The 18,131-nt window shown below is 32.7% G+C and overlaps 1 protein-coding gene across 1 annotated transcript; it reads left to right on the top strand.

Moving 5' to 3' along the window:
* The first annotated feature begins 8,966 nt into the window (after window positions 1–8,966).
* LOC124943301 lies at window positions 8,967–16,523 on the top strand. The gene is made up of 3 exons (XM_047483835.1): window positions 8,967–9,303; window positions 9,399–9,458; window positions 16,237–16,523. Exons 1-3 carry the CDS (start codon window positions 8,967–8,969, stop codon window positions 16,521–16,523), a joined length of 684 nt encoding a protein of 227 aa, XP_047339791.1.
* The last annotated feature ends 1,608 nt before the right edge of the window (window positions 16,524–18,131 follow it).

Here is an 18,131-nt window from a genome sequence, read left to right as displayed (position 1 = left end):
AAACTCAAATGTATAAAATTGAAATTTATAAATAGAATTAAGACAAAATGAGAGCTTATAGTGAGCCTTAAATGCTCCCGTTTGAACAGTTAACTAACGCTCAAACAACTTTACACACGAAAAATGGAAAATTTAAACAAAAGCTTTTAAATAAAAAAATGTGAATATGGTTTCAACATTTATTCTTTTTTTCCTTAATACCTACAAATACAAATAAATCAAAATTAATATTTATTTATTTTATTTAACTTATTTATTTGCACAAATAAACTAATATATATATATATATATATATATGCCTATTTATTAACGCATATAAAATAAAATAACATTTTTAATATTATATTAAATCATTTAAAATTCAACATATTTATCAACCTATTATTTATTTTATTTGCAATATTATATTTTATTTTATTAATAATGGTGTATAAAATTTATTTTTGGATTTACTGGATACTCACTCTCGTTGGCCTAATATTTACAGAAAATAAAATCAATCATCGATAGTCTCGCTGGTGCTGGGAAAAACATATCTCAACAAGATTTCATCCTTTATGCTTTGGGTGGACTCGGTCCTAAATACGAATCTCTCACTGTAGCGGTAACCACTCGCACCGACCCCATCGCCATCGAAGACCTTCAAGGAATGTTTCTTACACATGAGATTCGCCTTCAATCACTCCACTCTAACTCTCCACCCGCTAATCTTTCTTTTGGATCAAGAGGGATTTCGAAACCATCCCATTTCTAACGATCGCAATATCTGATCTCCTCTCTAAGTGATTATAATGTAGAAAATTAAAATATTAATAGATTAAGCTCCCATAATTTTAATGGATATCAAATAAATGAGCCTTCAAGTTTATCAAAATTTTTACACTTCGACCGGGCTTCTACTATCGGGTTATGGTGTTCTTCTACTAATGGGCCTTCTATTCTGGGTCGTGGGCCTCGTGTGCTCAATTTTAATAAAATACAATGTCAATTGTGTGATCGATTAGTTCACGCGGCTAATGTTTGTCGATCGGGTCTATTTTGTAAGATTCACAACTTTATAGGTCATTCGATTGAAACTTGTAAGAACAAAAATTCAATAACACGCTCAGCTATGATGGGTACACCTTCTGTTTATGACTCAGCTTGGTATCCAAAAAATGGTGCTATAAACCATCTCACGATGAATCTTGAAAAACTTAACATCTTAACTCCATATAATGGTGCATAAACTATTAAAATGGGCGACAATAACCCTCTTTCTATGTCTAATATTGGGAAATCATTCGTTTCATGTTCTAATAAAACATTCATCTATGTAATATATTACTAACGGTTTTTGATACTTTGTCCATTTTATCGATGACTACAACCGCTTTACTTGGCTATAAATCTCTGATCTACCATCTTGGCCTCATCGTCTTGGACACCCTTCATCATCAACATCAACCTTTATTATGTCTTCTTTTCATTTACCTATTATTGGTAATAAGAAATTAAGTGTTTGTGAATATTGTCAATATGAAAAAGCACACGAAATTTCTTTTCCTGTTTCTTAACCTCGGTGTAAGTCTCCATTAGAATTAATGTATTCTGACGTTTGGGGTCCTGCTCCTCTTTTCTCTACTAACGGTTTTCAATATTTTGTCCATTTTATCGATGACTACAACCGCTTTACTTGGATTTATCCTATCAATAGAAAATTTGATGTCTTGTCAAGTTTTATAAAATTAAAGACACATGTTGAAAATAAATTCAACACATCTATCAAAGCTCTACAATATGATTGGGGAGGCGAATATATGAGTCTGAAATCTTATCTTGAAACTAATGGCATCCAACACTGTCTATCATGCCCTCATACAAGTGAATAAAATGATGTTGTTGAACGTATGATTTACCACCTTACAGAAATGAGTGTCACTCTTCTTGCTAATGTTTGTATGCTCTTATCTTATTGGGATGATGTGTTTTTTACAAGTATGTATCTCATTAATCGTCTTCCTTCAAATGGTAAGCCACATCAATCTCACTTTGAAATTCTTTTTAATCATCCTCCTAACTATCTATTCCTTAAAACTTTTGGATGTTCTTGCTTTCCACTCACTCGATCATATAACTCTCACACAATTAATCTTCAGACTCTAAATTGTATTTTTCTTGTCTATAGTCTAAATCACAAAGGCTATCATTGTCTACACCTTTCTTTTGGCAGAATATATATCTCTCATCACATCACTTTTGATGAAAAAACATTTCCATTTAAAATTACATTATCAAAATCTACCAATTTTTCTAAACCATCAGTCTCTCCAACACCATATTCTCCTTTTCTTCCACGTTCATCACCTCCAATCTCCGCAATTTTAACATCATAAATCCACGTCTACAATCTTTTCCAAAATTCGAAAACTCATCATCATCATCATCCAATTCCAACCATTCATCTTCACCAACTAACTCGCCAACATTAAACTCCTATCAACCATCATCATTAACCAACTCATCTTCAATCAATCCTCCTACTCTCATACATGGACTTTCCATAGTTATACATGCTCCTGAATGTTCCTCTCATCATATGAACACACGTTCCAAAATTCGTGCCCTTCACAATGCTAACATTGCCACCATATCCACCTCTCCATTGACAATAAAGATACTCAATGGCGTTTTGCCATGGCAAATGAGTTTAATGCTCTAATTCAAAATAAGATGTGGTGTCTTGTTCCTTGATCCTCGCAGAATATTGTGGGTTGTAAATGAGTTTTCAAAATCAAACAAAGAGATGATGATTCCATTGAACATCACAAGGCTTGTTTAGTTTCAAAGAGATTTCATCAATAAGAAGGCATTGGCTATCTTGAAATATTTAACCCAGTTGTCAAACATACTACCATATGAACCATCCTCTCACTTATCGTCACTCGTCAATGGCCTATTCATCAACTCGATGTTAGTAATTCCTTTCTACATGGAACTCTACACGAGGTAGTTTTTATGTATCAACCACCTGGGTTCACTCATCCTGATTATTCTTATCATGTGTGCACTCTATGAACTCAAACAAGCTCCCCGTGAAATGGTATACTACCGTGAAATCTGCTATTTTTTCTATTGGTTTTCAAGAATCCAAAAATGATTCTTCTTTATTCATGTACCACTCTCCACAAATAACAACGTTATTTCTTGTCTGCGTGGATGATATTATATTCACTAGGAATTCTTCCTCTCACTTCTCCTGAATCATCTCTCAATTTAACCACATTTCCCCCTTAAAGATTTAGGTTCACTACACTATTATCTCACGATTGAAGCTCATCGATCTACCTTTGGCATTTTTCTCTCTCGATCAAAATATATCAATGACATTCTTATCCGAGCCAATATGAGTGACTCAAAAACTCTTATTACTTCAATCTCTTCTAGGTCATATTTATCTCGTCATGATGACGACACTCTTCCTGAACCATTTCTATATCACATCATTATTGGTACTCTCCAATATTTTATACATACTCGACCTGAACTAGAATTTGCTGTCAACCGTGCCTGCTAATTTATGCAGTCTCCTACCACCACTCATTGGTTTGTAGTAAAAAGAATATGCTGTTACGTTCGTCATACTCCTCATCATGGACTTCTCATTCGTCCATCATCTTCTCACGATATATATGTCTTTTCTAACTCTGATTGGGCTAGTTGTTCGGATGATCGTCGCTCCACAACAGGCTACTGCATATTTCTTGGTGACAATCTTATCTCTTGAAATTTAGTGAAATAATAAGTCGTTTCTCGGTCTAGTACCGAGTCTGAATATCGAGCTCTAGCTCATGCTACTATTGAACTCATCTTGCTTTAATACTTGCTACGTGAATTTTGCATCTCCCCACTTCAATCTCCTACTCTATGGTGTGACAACATTGATGTTGAATTTCTGTCGGCCAATCCAGTTTTTCATGCTCGTACGAAACATATAAAGATTGATTTTCACTTCGTTCGCGAACGTGTTGCTCAGAAATCTAATTTCATCCGATACATACCTATTGATGATCAAATTGCCGACATCCTCACTAAAAGACTTGCGTCAAACTGATTTGCTTTATTATGTAACAAACTCACGGTGTGTGCCTCCTCGTTTTGTTTGAGGGAAGGTATTAAAGACTCTACAATTAAAGAACAACACACTTGAGTCTCTTAGTTATTATATTCCATCTATTAAGTGTATTTAAAATCTTTACATATTCTAACATTTTAGTTTCCCTTATTTTTGTATAAATTCATATTCTTGTAATTGTAATAAAGTACTAAAATACATTCTTAATCTACAACAAATTCTTGCTTACTTATATCTTTCACTATTGCAATATCATACAAATTATTCAAATCAGATAAACAAATTGATAAAAAAAAATACTCTTTAATCATCTTACACATAAAAATTCAGTATTATCTTAGTCTCTTACTTTTGTGACAATTTTTTTTTTCTTACTTGAGTCTTCAAAAAATAAACACACTCAATTTTATTCGTATACTGTTTTGGTTAAATGAATATTTCTATATTGTCTATAAAAATTAGACACGTCAATATAAATATATTTCAAATCTTATATTATCAACTTTTTATTTAAATAATCTGAACAATTTAGAATGACATTATTTTCTGTAATAAAAAAGAATATTGATAAAATATACTCTTAAAATATATCTTCTCTAATCTATAATTATTTGGATATCAAAATAAAATTCAAAAGTCATATAATGTTTTTTTTGTCAGAATTAGAAAATGGAGCTCCTTATTAAGGGTAAATCCCAATTTGGGATCTCTTATTTGGAACTTTAAAATTTGGGGCTTCGCATTTCAGGTTTGTACAAAATTAGATTTTCTCTAACGTCCGTCAAAGAGTAATCTAAACCTGTTTTCATAGGTACAAGATCAGTTTCATTGATTAAAATTTAGGGCATCATATATTATCAACATCGAGTTGACGGACTCTTCTTTCTCACATACACTCTCTTTTCCACTTCCAGCATCCGCAAAGGTAAAGTAATGTTAACATGTTTTCATATGTCCAAGATTTGTTTCATTGACTAACATTTAGGACTTCATATATTAACAGCATCGCGCCAAGAAACTCTTCTTCCTCACATACACTATCTTCTCCACTTCTAGTATCCGCAAAAGTAAAGTAATCTTAAATTTTTTTTCATATGGACATTTGTTTTATTGATTAACATTTAGGGCATCATATTTGTTTTGATTAAATAAGAACTAGCATAACACCCTACAATCATGACCCTCCATTTAAACTCAAAGCGCTTCTAGGTGGAGTCGAACCCGTGACCTTTTAGTGGAATAGTTCTTCATATTGTAGACACTCATTTTTGTTTTCCAAATTTATATTTTAAAATAAATCTGTAGCCTACCAAATTACTTTTTTTGAATTATTTTTGTGAATAATATAGCCCTTCATTACCGTTTAGAGCTGAAGACAAAGCTGCATTAGACTAGCTTGAGATTGAGAGGAGAATGTGCGTTCTAAAGTAGACCAAATGGCTTTAGATGTGGTGCAGGATTCACCAACCACTTGGGCTAGGATGAATTATGAACGGGTGGAGAAAAGACATGAAAGGATCCTCTGATCTTGTTCCTCCTAGATGATAAAATTGGGATTTGGAGTGAGGACACTAGATCCGTCAGTAACCGGCTTGGAGAAAGGCTTCAGGGGCATAATTAGTTCCAATAACATATTGATAGATGCCATAACCTTTTATGGTATGTAAGATTTGAGTTTTCCAAAGAGGAAAGTTTTTGTGATCAAGTTTATTAGATGTGAGATTGTGAAAGTGATGAGTGGTTGAATAATGGCTCTAATACCAAGTGAAAGAGATAAGGAAGCAAGTTTAGAACTAGTTGTAGATTAATAATATATTTCAGTGTGTTATTACAATTACAAGAGTATGAATTTATATAAAAATAAAGGAAACTAAAAGGTTAGAGTATGTAAACATTTTAAATATACATAATAGTTAGAATATGAAAAAAAGAGACTCAAGTGTGTTGCTCTTTAATTGTAGAGTTTTTAATATAACTTAGGGCTGCAAATGAGTCAAGCCGCCTGTTAGCTACTCGCGAGCCGCTCGATCAAATCTCGTCTTGAGCTTGACTTTGATCGAGTTCGAGCCGAGCTTGAGCCAGCTCGTTTAATATTCGAGCAAAACTCGAGCTCATATAATGCTTGCTCGATGGCTTGTCAAGATTTTTCGAGCCTGATAATATAATATATATATTTTTATTTATTTAATATTAAAATTTAAAACAATATTTTATTCTTTTCTCTCTCTTTTCAAAGCCCATATAATAGGCCCAATCCATGTTATTATATTATCTAAAGCAAAACCCTAATTTGTAGTCTTTTTTCTTCTGTCTCTTCCGTCTTCATAATTTATTCTTCTTCATCGTTATTTCAACTTCTTCTTCACTATTTCATCTTCTTATTCTTCTTCACCATTTTATCTTCTTCTTATTCTTCTTCACCATTTCATCTTCTTCTTAATCATTTCATCTTCTTCTTTTTTAGACTTCACTATTTCTTTTACTTATTGATAATAGGTTGATTTAATTTTTCATATTATCTTTCATCTACAATATTTTTCTCATTCATTCACAAGGCTTACATGTAAATTAAAATCTATCTATTTTCACTTCTACTATAGATAACTTTGATTTCCTTTTGTATTATGAGAAACTTATGCTTATAGAATGAATATAAAAAAACACTATTATATATATTATATGTGAGTTTAAGCATTGATTGTCAGAAAATTGAAAGTTGTAGGCCTTTATTGTTGTTAGTGTATATAATATAATAATATATTATATTGATATATTATTATATTATACAATATAATATATTATATTATTATATTGTCTTTATACTATTAGGGTATATTTAATTATTAATGGGCTTGGGCCTATATGTATAAGCAATTTAGGGTTCTAGGTTAATTACTCCTATATAAGAATTGTTTGTAAAGGTTGAATATACAACACTTATGATTATTAAGACTTTTTTCACTTTAGCAAATATCTATTTTCTAGAGTTTCATATCTTCATAGCTGTTCTTAGAAAGATTCAATAGTCAAAGCCAATATTTAGTATCAGAGTTAGATTGAAGAACATGTCATTGACAAGATCAACCAGAGAAGCGGCGGCAATAAAGATTGGAAGAGAAGGGAACATGACGCTCTCCTATCCGTTACTCACGAAGAGTAACTACTCGGTGTGGGAATTGAAGATGCGGGTAAACTTACAAGAACAAGGAGTGTGGGAAGCCGTGATGCTCGAAGATGTCGACGAACGGATGGATAGAATGGCTTTCTCCGCCATCTATCAAGCACTCCCTAAGGACGTCCTTCTCATGGTGGCTGAGAAGGATTCCGCTAAGCTAGCGTGGGAGACGCTAAAGACAATGCATGTTGGAGTGAAGAGAGTTAAGGAGGCAAAAGTGCAAACCTTGAAGGCACAAATTGAGGCGATTCGTATGAAGAATGGGCAATCGATGGATGATTTCACCATGAAATTGACATCCATTGTGACTGGTATCCGCTCGTTGGGAGAGAAGGTGGAGGAGATCTCCGTCGTCAAGAAGTTCCTTAGAGACTTACCACAAACATACATGCAGATCGTTACAGCGATCGAGCAATTTGGTGACCTCAAGAATATGACCGTCGAGGAGATCGTCGGTCGTCTCAAAGTCCACGAGGAGAGACTTCGCGGATACGGAGACCAAGAGGAGGAGCATCTATTGCTCACGCATGATGAATGGATGTCACGAATGAAGAAAAACGGAGAAGCCAATTTTTCTTCTGGATCATTGAGTTGTAGCGGCAAGGGCAAGGTCAAGGGAGATGTTGTGCATAAAGCTCATCTCGACAAGAAGATACCAAGCCCCGCAAAGACAAGAGTACAATGAAGTGTTACGCTTGTCAAAAGTATGGGCACTACGCGTCTAAGTTCCCTAACAATAGCTTATATGATGAGGAGCCAACATTAATGTTTGCTGAGGTAGTGACGAAAGCTTTGCTTGAAGACGATGATGCAAACCTCACTAGCTTCTATGATGAGGAGCCAGTATTAATGTTTGTTGAGGGAGACGAGAAGACAAACCTTGAAGAGTTCATGCAAGAACCATCCAAGGAGGAACCAGATGTAGTGTTGGTCAATGAAGAGAAAGTCATGGAGAAACTCCTCGCAAGTGGCGATGAGTGTAATCACACCGATGTGTGGTACATTGACAATGAAGCAAGCAACCATATGACGGGCCATTGAGAGAAGCTCAATGAGCTCGACGAGAAAATTACCGGAAATGTGAAGTTCGAAGACGGAAGAAAGGTGCACAAGTTTCCTAATCCAGCTTGCGGGAAAATCTATGTGAGTAGAGATGCCATATTCGAGGAGGAGAAGAAGTGAGAGTGGTGCAAGAACAACAACAAGCTCGTACAAAATTCCGTGGAGTTCGGAATCCTACGAGATGTTTATGAGGAGGCACCACTAGTAGAGATGAATCTTGATGAATTCTTGTTGCTCACCACCAATGAGCCAACAACATATCACGAGGCGGTAGTCGAAGAGTCGTGGAATGATGACATGAACAAAGAGCTCGAGTCTATCAGGAAGAATAAGACATGGGAGCTCACCGACTTACAACTCGATCACAAGACCATCGAGTTAAAGTGGTTTTTCAAGTTTAAAAGAGATAGCGAAGGCAACATCCTCAAGCACAAAGCGAGATTGGTAGAAAAAGGCTATGTGCAGAAGCAAGGTAATGATTTTGAGGAGAACTTTGTTCCGGTGACGAAACATTACACAGTTAGGTTAATTCTTGGTATCGAGGTGGACCAGAAGAAAGATAGCATTGAGGTGAAGTAGGAATCTTATGCGAAGAAGGTTTTGAAACAGTTTGCAATGGAGGATTGTAACTCGAGCAAGTATACTATGGAAGCAAAGTTGCAGCTTGGAAAGGATGTGGAAGGAAGTTTAGTGGATCCGAAGGAGTATAGGCGTATCATCGAGTGTCTCAGGTACTTGACGCACACTCGACCCGATATCTCTTATGTAGTTGACATAGCGAGTCGATACATGGAGAAGCATACCACTCTACACCAACATGCAGTAAATTACATTCTTCGTTACGTGAAGGGAACGAAGAATTATGGGATTCAGTTAAGAAGAGGACGAGAAGTTGAAGAACTCGTTGGTTTTACTGATAGCGACTTAGCCGGTGACACAGACGACAGAAAAAGTACTGGAGGGATGGTGTTTTATCTCAACGGGAATCTGATCACGTAGCAATCTCGTAAGTAACGAACTATTGTTTTATCTTCATGTGAGGCGTAGTTTATGACAGCTACTACATCGTCGTGCCAAGGACTTTGGCTAAGAAACTTGTTGAGCGAGGTGCTCGGATGCGAGACGAGGCCGATAACCCTCTATGTTGACAACAAGTCCGCAATAGTATTAATGAAGAACCATGTGTTTTATGGACGTATCAAACACATCGACACTCGGTTCTATTTTATCCGTGAATGCGTCGAGAATCGACAGATTGTTGTAGAGTTCGTAAGCACTAGAGAGCATCGTGCAAATATTCTCACTAAGGCACTAGCAAGATTCAAATTTGCAGAGATGTGAGAGCTGCTCAGCGTGAAGAATCTCGAACTAAATCAAGCTTATGGGGGAGATTGTGAGTTTAAGCATTGATTGTCAGAAAATTAAAAGTTGTAGCCATTTATTGATGTTAGTGTATATAATATAATAATATATTATATTGATATATTATTATATTATACAATATAATATATTATATTATTATATTTTCTTTTATACTATTAGGATATATTTAATTATTAATGGGCTTGGTCCTGTATGTATAAGCAATTTAGGGTTATAGGCTAATTACTCCTATATAAAGATTGTTTGTAAATGTTGAATATACAACACTTATGATTCTTAAGACTTTTTTTCTTTTAGCAAATATCTATTTTCTAGAGTTTCATATCTTCATAGCTGTTCTTAGAAAGATCCAATAGTTAAAGCCAACATTATATATATATATATATATATATATATATATATATATATATATATATATATATATATATATATATATATATATATATATATATATATAAGCATGGAATACAGAAAAATTATTATATATAATGATTTTCAATTTATATTAGGGTTGGATTATTTATAGAAAAAAACGTAAATAAAGATATAATAATTAGTATATTATATATAATATTATATAATATTGAAGGGGATAAAAAAGGTTAATATATTATATATTATATTGAAAATGATAAAAAAAAATGTTAATATATTATATATAATAAAAAGTAAAAAAATGTTAGTATATATTTTATATATATATTATGAAGGGATAAAAAAAATGATAGTATATATATTATATATAATATGTTGTGAGGAAAAATGAATTTTTAAGATTAATAATATATAAAACAAATTAATAGATTCTAGCTATAAATAAGTTAATAAATTCTTGTTATACTTGCACTCAAATAGTTTAAATATATATAATAATATTTAATTTAATACATGTCTAATATTTTGTTGACAGTATCTATTTCTTAATGTATAAGTTAAATTTTAGATATTTTTTTAACATATATTTTTATATTAATTATTTTTAAGCTTAAACATTTTATATTATTGACGGTAAGTTCTTGTGTTAGGCTTGAAAAACTTAAAAAAGATTAGTATATTGAATGTTCAAACAATTTATATTATTTTGTACTTTAAGTTTGAAATTTTGATTAATAATGGTGGTTTGATGTTTTTGGAGTTTGGACTATCATTTTTGAAATTTTGAATATTTATGATTGTTTCATATTTTTATTTTAAAATATGTTTTAAATGTTGAATATGTATGAAAATTTGATATTTTCATTTTGAAAATAATGATTTGAGTTTGAGTTCAAACTCGATTTCGAGTTCGAGCTCGAGCTTGAGTTTGAAAATTTAATTTTAGTTCAAGCTTTTCGAGTCGAGCTGAGCTTGTAATTTAATAGTCGAGATCGAGTTCGAGTTCAAATATATAAACTCGTTCGAGTCGAGCTAATAAATACTAAATCGAGTCGAGTTCGAGCTCAAACTGGTTCGAGCTTGACTCGACTCATTTGTAGCCCTAACATAACCTAGCATGAATCTCTTGCATTCGCACGGATAAGAATATATTTAAAATATTATTTATCTATAAATATTTTAGATAAAATTAATATAATTCAAATCTAATTAATTTAAAATTAGTTTTAGTTTGTATAAATTAATTTTAATCTTAAACTTAATATTAACATATATTTAATCTACTTAGCACTCCACTTAACCCCTCAATGCACCTCACTTAACCCCTCAATTGACCATCATCTTTTGACTTACACTTTTTCATATATATTTTTATCCCTCGGAGAACCACCCACCAATAATAGTCGACCTATATTGATGAAAAATCTTTTATCTCTCGTCCAACTCAACCACCAATCTTAATTCTGACCTCACACTCGAAAAATCACCCACCACCCACCTGACCTCCATCACGAGATGGAAGTTTGAATTAGTTGTTGGTTTGAAAAACTTTTGTTTAAAAGTTGGGTCACCATATATTATAGTCAATAATTTATTCTTGAAAATCTAAATTTGCATGTTTTGAAATTTGAACTCTGATCTTAAGCATGAAATTTGAACACTTTAACCGCAAGACCACTTGAGATTGTTGAAATAATTTTATTAATTTGTGTATGTATATATATTTTGAATTTAATATTTATTATCAATTACTTAATTTTTATATTTACCAAAAAAATATTTATGTTAATAAAGAAAATAATATATATATATATATATATATATATATATAATGAGAAAAAAATGTATAAGAAAAGATAAAATGTATTTATATAAAATTAATGATGAAAAATAATATATATATATAAGGTTTTAATATATATATATATATTATAAATTATTAATAAAAAATATATATTTTATGATTAGTGTGAATATGTATATATAATTAATGAGGGAGAAAATAATTAGAAAAGAAAAAAATATAAGATAAAATATATTTAAAATCTAAAATTTAATTAAGAAAAAGAGGGTAGGGGAGAAGAGAGAGAAATTACCTGATTATGTGGATTATACCTGATGATGACGAGTATATATATATAGATTGTTAGAGCAAGTGCATCAGCATCAGTTACTCTAAACACAACCATCTATGCTATATTAGATTTTAAAAATTTTTTTTTTCAAAAAAGACCATACATCAGTTAATCTAAATATTAATTCTAAAATAGAAAATTCTAAAATTTTGACTCTCCTAGTTTAAATTTAGCATACCAAATACAAATTCTATAATTTTTTAATAATTCTTTCTCTCCACTCTTTTCTATATTTTTTAATAATTTTTTCTCTCTCCTCTCTCTTCTCTACCATTCTTTCTTTTTCCTCTTTCTCTTTTATTATAATAATGAATTTTGGAGGGAATGAATATTTTATAATTTTGTAGAATAGAATTGTAAAATTTAGAATAGGTGATGTATTGACCAGTTAAAATTTGAGATGCTAAAGTTGGTTTATGTTGTTTTAATGTATTTTAGATACTTAGATTTAGAGTAGCTGATACACTATAATAGATTAGATATAAACATTTGTTATAATTTCACTATAATAGATTAGATATCAATACTTGTCTATAAGAGAGTAAAGGTTATGAGTTAGATTCTCAATGAAAATGTCTCGAATGATAGATCATACAAAAAAAAATCATGTTAGTTTCCTAAAATTAAGTCTTCAAATTATTATTATACATATATTTTTTATAATAATTATTTATTATACTAATATTATTTAAATTAATTTGTTTGTAAGGATTAAGGAAAATTGAACAAAAAATTCTCATACAATACAATAGTTTGCTAGTGTTTACTAGTTTCTCGTATTTATTTGTATTAGTATTTAAGAACCTTTTTTTATTAATATTATTATGAGTTAGAAAATTGTTTAATTACTATTTTTAAAATTGGTATTCCAGCCACACCAACTATCACGAAAGAGAGATAAATCATATTGAGGGTTTAATTTATAATAGAAATTAGAAAGAGGGAAGTAAGACCAATTTGATTCACATGGATGGACAATAAGAATGATAGGGCTACCCACTTTCACTAGTCAATACTATGACCACTAGAAATACTATGACCACTAGAATGAGTTGATGGAAAATTTGCTAAGGAAAAGGGATGTGGCATGTAATTGAGAAAATGTGGAAGAACACGGCGAGCCGAGATAAGAATGACAGGGCTACCCATTTTCACTAGTCAATACTATGACCACTAGAATGAGTTGATTGAAAATTTGCTAAGGAAAAGGGACGTGGCATGTAATCGAGAAAATGTGGAAGAACACGGTGAGCCGAGATGGACGACCAGATCGGCAGTGACTGTGGGCTGGCAACACAGCACTCAAATAAAAGAACTAAAGACCAATGATTGCAAAAGTGAAATACTTCATCTACTAAGATTGATTGGGAGTCTCTAAATAGAAAAATTGCTCAACTATCTAATAATGCAGGCAAAAGGATAACTATCTAATAATGCAGGCAAAATGATGACATGTGTATTAATAGTAAATACTTGCCTAAAGCTGCTCCTCAGTCCAACGACATCAATGAGTGGAGGCATTCGACATCTAAAACTAAAAATAGTTTTTAGACAAAAATAAGATAGACGAATTAAGAGTGAAGCTTCAACTCTTAGTAGAATATAGACGGTTAATAATAAATATTAATATGCTAAGTTCATCAACTCTAAAACATTTTAAATTCACCAGAGAAAATTATATTTACAGATTGTGAAGAAATTTTGCATGTCATACTTAATAAAACCTTCTTAAGAGGTTGTAACTTTCTGCTTCACATAGACTTAAAGGATAAAAGTCAAGAAAATATCGATCAAGCAATCTTAAGGTAAAATTAAAAGAAAAAAATATATATGTCCACTAATGATAGAATTTAGAGCTCGATAACTTTGATCAAGAATCTCTCTAAAATCTTATGTGTGTATTTTTCTGCCCAATAAAAATATCATCTTGCCTATGCAATACTTCAATTCCAAGAAAGAATTACATATTTTCCAAATTAGTCATTTCAAATTAATAAACATATATTCTTATTCTTTTTTATAGTTAATATAAGAACATCCACTTAAAGACATACTCATTTTAGGCTATACAATGAAAACAATATGTTTCAATAATATTATACTAAGCTTATGTGCTTGTTTTAGGCTATACAATGCTTTCTTTAACTTGAAACTTTATGAACTTCATATTTTCTTTTCTCATAACTATGTGGCTATTGAATATATAGTTCTTCATTTAATTCTTCTCACAAAAATGTTGATTTTACACCAAGTTGATAAATTGTCCATTTATGTAGAGTAGTCATTGCAATTATAAGTCTATTTATATCCAATCAAACAAGAAATTCAAATATTTCATTATAGTCTACTGCATGTTCTTGATTAATTTTTTTTTTTTTTTAATAAATTGGACTTTGTACTTATCAACTTTTCATTTCTCATTCAATTTAATCTTGTAACTCATTTCACATACATCTTCTGTGTTTCAACTAGTAGGTTAGTCCAATTTCTTTCAATATTTATAGCATTTCTCTATTTTGATATATTCACAACTTTAAAAAACAATATAGGATCACTATTTACAAGCAATGCTTTATTGTATAACACCATCTTCAAGTTTATCTTTCCTCAACTAGATAGTCTCTCAACCATATTGGTGGTCTTCTAACCCTTAAAGCCTTTCCTTATGTTGACTTTTACGTTATCATCACTTTCATTCCAATCAGACGTGACACTACTTTTCTTTACAGAACCAATATTATATAATTCAAAATTCCAAATTTTCAAACTTCACATTAAGTCACTAATTGATACTTCCAGCTCCTTAATTCATTTAAATTGATAGGATTAAATGGTTACATTAGTCTCTCCCTATAAGCTCTTATAACATTAACATTATGTGTGTATTAATAATTATTTTCAAAATAAAATATATGGAAGTTATATAATTTTTGTCAATTAAATTTTATTTTATATTTGATATTTTCAAAAAAATTTCAATTAATATTTAAGAATTATAAATAATTATTACATCTCAAAATAAAATTATATGAGTGTTCTTGAACAAAGAATTTAGATCTGCGTTGCCTTCTTAGGCTTCGTTGAAGGTTCTTCAAATGTTTTAATTGTAGGCACTCATATTTATATCATTTGAGTAATTAATATTTATTTTTTTATTCTATAACTCTTGAGATGAGATTCTAAGAGTTTGAAAATACCAACTATGTTTTAATGGTAGGCAGTCATATATTTTTGTTAAATAATTGAGATGATTAATTATATTAGAAAAATAATTATATTAGAAAAATGATCTAATTATACTAGAAATAATTATAATGTTGAGTTGGATATTTGATTACACTTTATTAACCTTGCATAATGTCGAAGAGATCGAAAAAGTCAACAAACAGTTGGCCATATACTGGATGAAAATGAAGTGGCTACTGATTATACTAAACTAGAAACAGTGAACACGTGGACAGTTTCAAAATCAACTAAGAAATTTAAAGGGTTCCTAGGTCTGACCGAATATTATAGAAGATTTATCAAAGGCTACAATTCCATAGCCCAACCCTTCATTTCCTTGCTGAAAAAGGTCAATTTGCATGGAATGAAGAAGGTGATGAGGCATTCCTGATGTTGAAGAAGCGTATGCTTTCCCCTCTGGTCCTGACGCTATCCAATTTCAAAGTACATTTTGTAGTAGAAACAGATGCAAGTGGAGCTGTAATTGGGGAGATATTGATGCAAGAAAGACGGCTCCTCTCATTCATAAGCAAGGAAATTGTGAACTAGGGAAGTTACCATCATTGACATACGAGAAAGAGTTGATGGCCTTGACCTTTTTTTGTGGAGAAGTGAAGATCTTATCTTAGATACCAACAGTTCATTGTAAAGACCGGCCATAATGTTCTCAAATACCTACTAGAATAGAGAGTACAGACCCTGTCACAAGGGCAAGGGAAATGGCTTTATAAATTGGTGTGATACAATTTTGTGATTCAATATAAAAGGGAAAAGAGAACCTGATGGCAGATGCGATGTCCATGCGGGTAAAAGAGTCCAATGTGCAGGGGTCTCCGTCTATCACACTGTTATCCGAAGACAAATTCATGAAACCTATGAAGTGGATCCTAATTTGGCCAAAATCATTCCTGAAATTCGTGTTAATGCTGACTCTCACTCGAAATACTCATATGATCATGGGATGCTAAGTAAAAGGTACCGACTAGAAGTGGAAAAGAACAACAAGCTCAGAACCAACCTAATTGCAGCAATGCATTTGGGTGTAGAAGAGTGACAATCGGGAACACTGGTCACCCAAAAAAATGCAGCTAGTTTACTCCCAATTAGGGATGCTGAAAGAAATTAGAGAATTCGTCCGAACCAATGAAGTGTGTCAAAAGAATCGGACTATTAAACATATACGAGTTTGCTAGATCCCTTAGCAATTCCCAATCGGTTTTGGGAATCAGTCTCCATGGATTTCATCGAGAGCTTACCAAAGTCAAAAGTAAAAAAATGTTATTTTGTGGTAGTAGATATACTATCGAAAATGGACCATTTTATAAGCTTACATTATCCTTTCTGTTAGGATCTAGGTCGCCGCTGGTGGACCGGGGGTTGGACCGCTTAGCGGTTCTTACTCGTAGGGTGGTGGTTAATCCGATTAGAGATTAACATCGGGGTTTCAATACTACACAACCTGTCACAAACCCTTGAACTAGGTTCAAGCGTGGAAGAGGTTTGCTTTCAGGTTGAAGCGGCACGCTTGTATGATAGGCACGGTCGGTTTCGGATGATGAAGGTTTGGAGATGGTGGGTCGGTTTCGGTTATCTGGATATTCGGTATGTGTTAGAAAATAAACCGTTAAGTCATATCAAGTATATTAATTGGTTTAAATATAACAAGAAGGTGTTGTAGCGTAGTGGTAAACACCCATGCCTGTCACACATGTGACCAGGGATCAAATCTCATCGACAGCAAATAATATTTAAAGTTTTGCTATTTCAGGGAAGCTGAGCAAAATCCGAAATTTACCTATAGGTCGCCGATTGAATATCAAACCGGCCAGAAGAAGCTATGAAAAACCTAAAGTCATCCGGAACCGGCTAAAGAAACCTAACCGGTCAAGCTACCAAACCGATCAAGAGTATTCGGTACGTGACCGCACAGAGAAAGGATCGGCCAAAGCTCAAAACCGGAATCATCAGGAACAAGGAACCGGACCGGATGAACAAGAGAACCGACTGAAGAAAACCTAACCGGTCAAGCTATCAAACCGATCAAGAATATTCGGAATGTGACCGCACAAAGGAAGGATCGGCCAAAGCTTAAAACCGGAACCATCAAACAGCCGATCAATCCACAAGGCAATCATAACCGGAAGAAGTCCGGTTACTTCACTACCAAAAGACATTCGGCCAAGTCAAGAGGCCGACTAGTACAAGAAGACACTTTGGGTATCTGTTGAGAATGATACCAAAGGAACAGACTGAATACTTCCATATCCATGCAAGTCTGAGGAAAGACTGTAGGCTGCAGAAAACAGTACTACCGGATCCTTCTACTTCGGGATAAGCCAGAAAGGAAATCTTCAAAGTACAGACAACTGTCCAAGCAGACAGTGCCTACATTGAGTAAAAGACAAACCCAGCAGGTTTGCCTTACAGACCGGCAGGTCTGAAACAGGATACCAGGTCTGAGACGACCGGCAGGTCTGAAACAGGATACCAGGTCTGAGATTGACCGTCAGGTCTGAGGAGACGACCGACAGGTCTGAGACACTGAATCACTGCACCGCTGACCAGCCAATCAGATTCAAGGAAGTGAAATATGACCGTTGGCATATTTCACCTATAAAAGGAGCAGCTGAAGAGGTGTAAATTGTGGACACAAGACAAGATA

This window comes from Impatiens glandulifera, chromosome 6 (assembly GCF_907164915.1).
Source record: "Impatiens glandulifera chromosome 6, dImpGla2.1, whole genome shotgun sequence".
NCBI lineage: Eukaryota > Viridiplantae > Streptophyta > Magnoliopsida > Ericales > Balsaminaceae > Impatiens > Impatiens glandulifera.
This window is presented reverse-complemented; position numbering and strand designations above follow the sequence as displayed.

Bases quoted from the DNA above. Each gene is read 5' to 3' on its own strand.
- LOC124943301 (XM_047483835.1), top strand. From the start codon at position 8,967: ATGGAGGATTGTAACTCGAGCAAGTATACTATGGAAGCAAAGTTGCAG. The intron at 9,304-9,398 runs GTACTGGAGGGA...TGTGAGGCGTAG, and splicing joins TGACACAGACGACAGAAAAA to TTTATGACAGCTACTACATC. The intron at 9,459-16,236 runs GTGCTCGGATGC...TCAATATAAAAG, and splicing joins TAAGAAACTTGTTGAGCGAG to GGAAAAGAGAACCTGATGGC.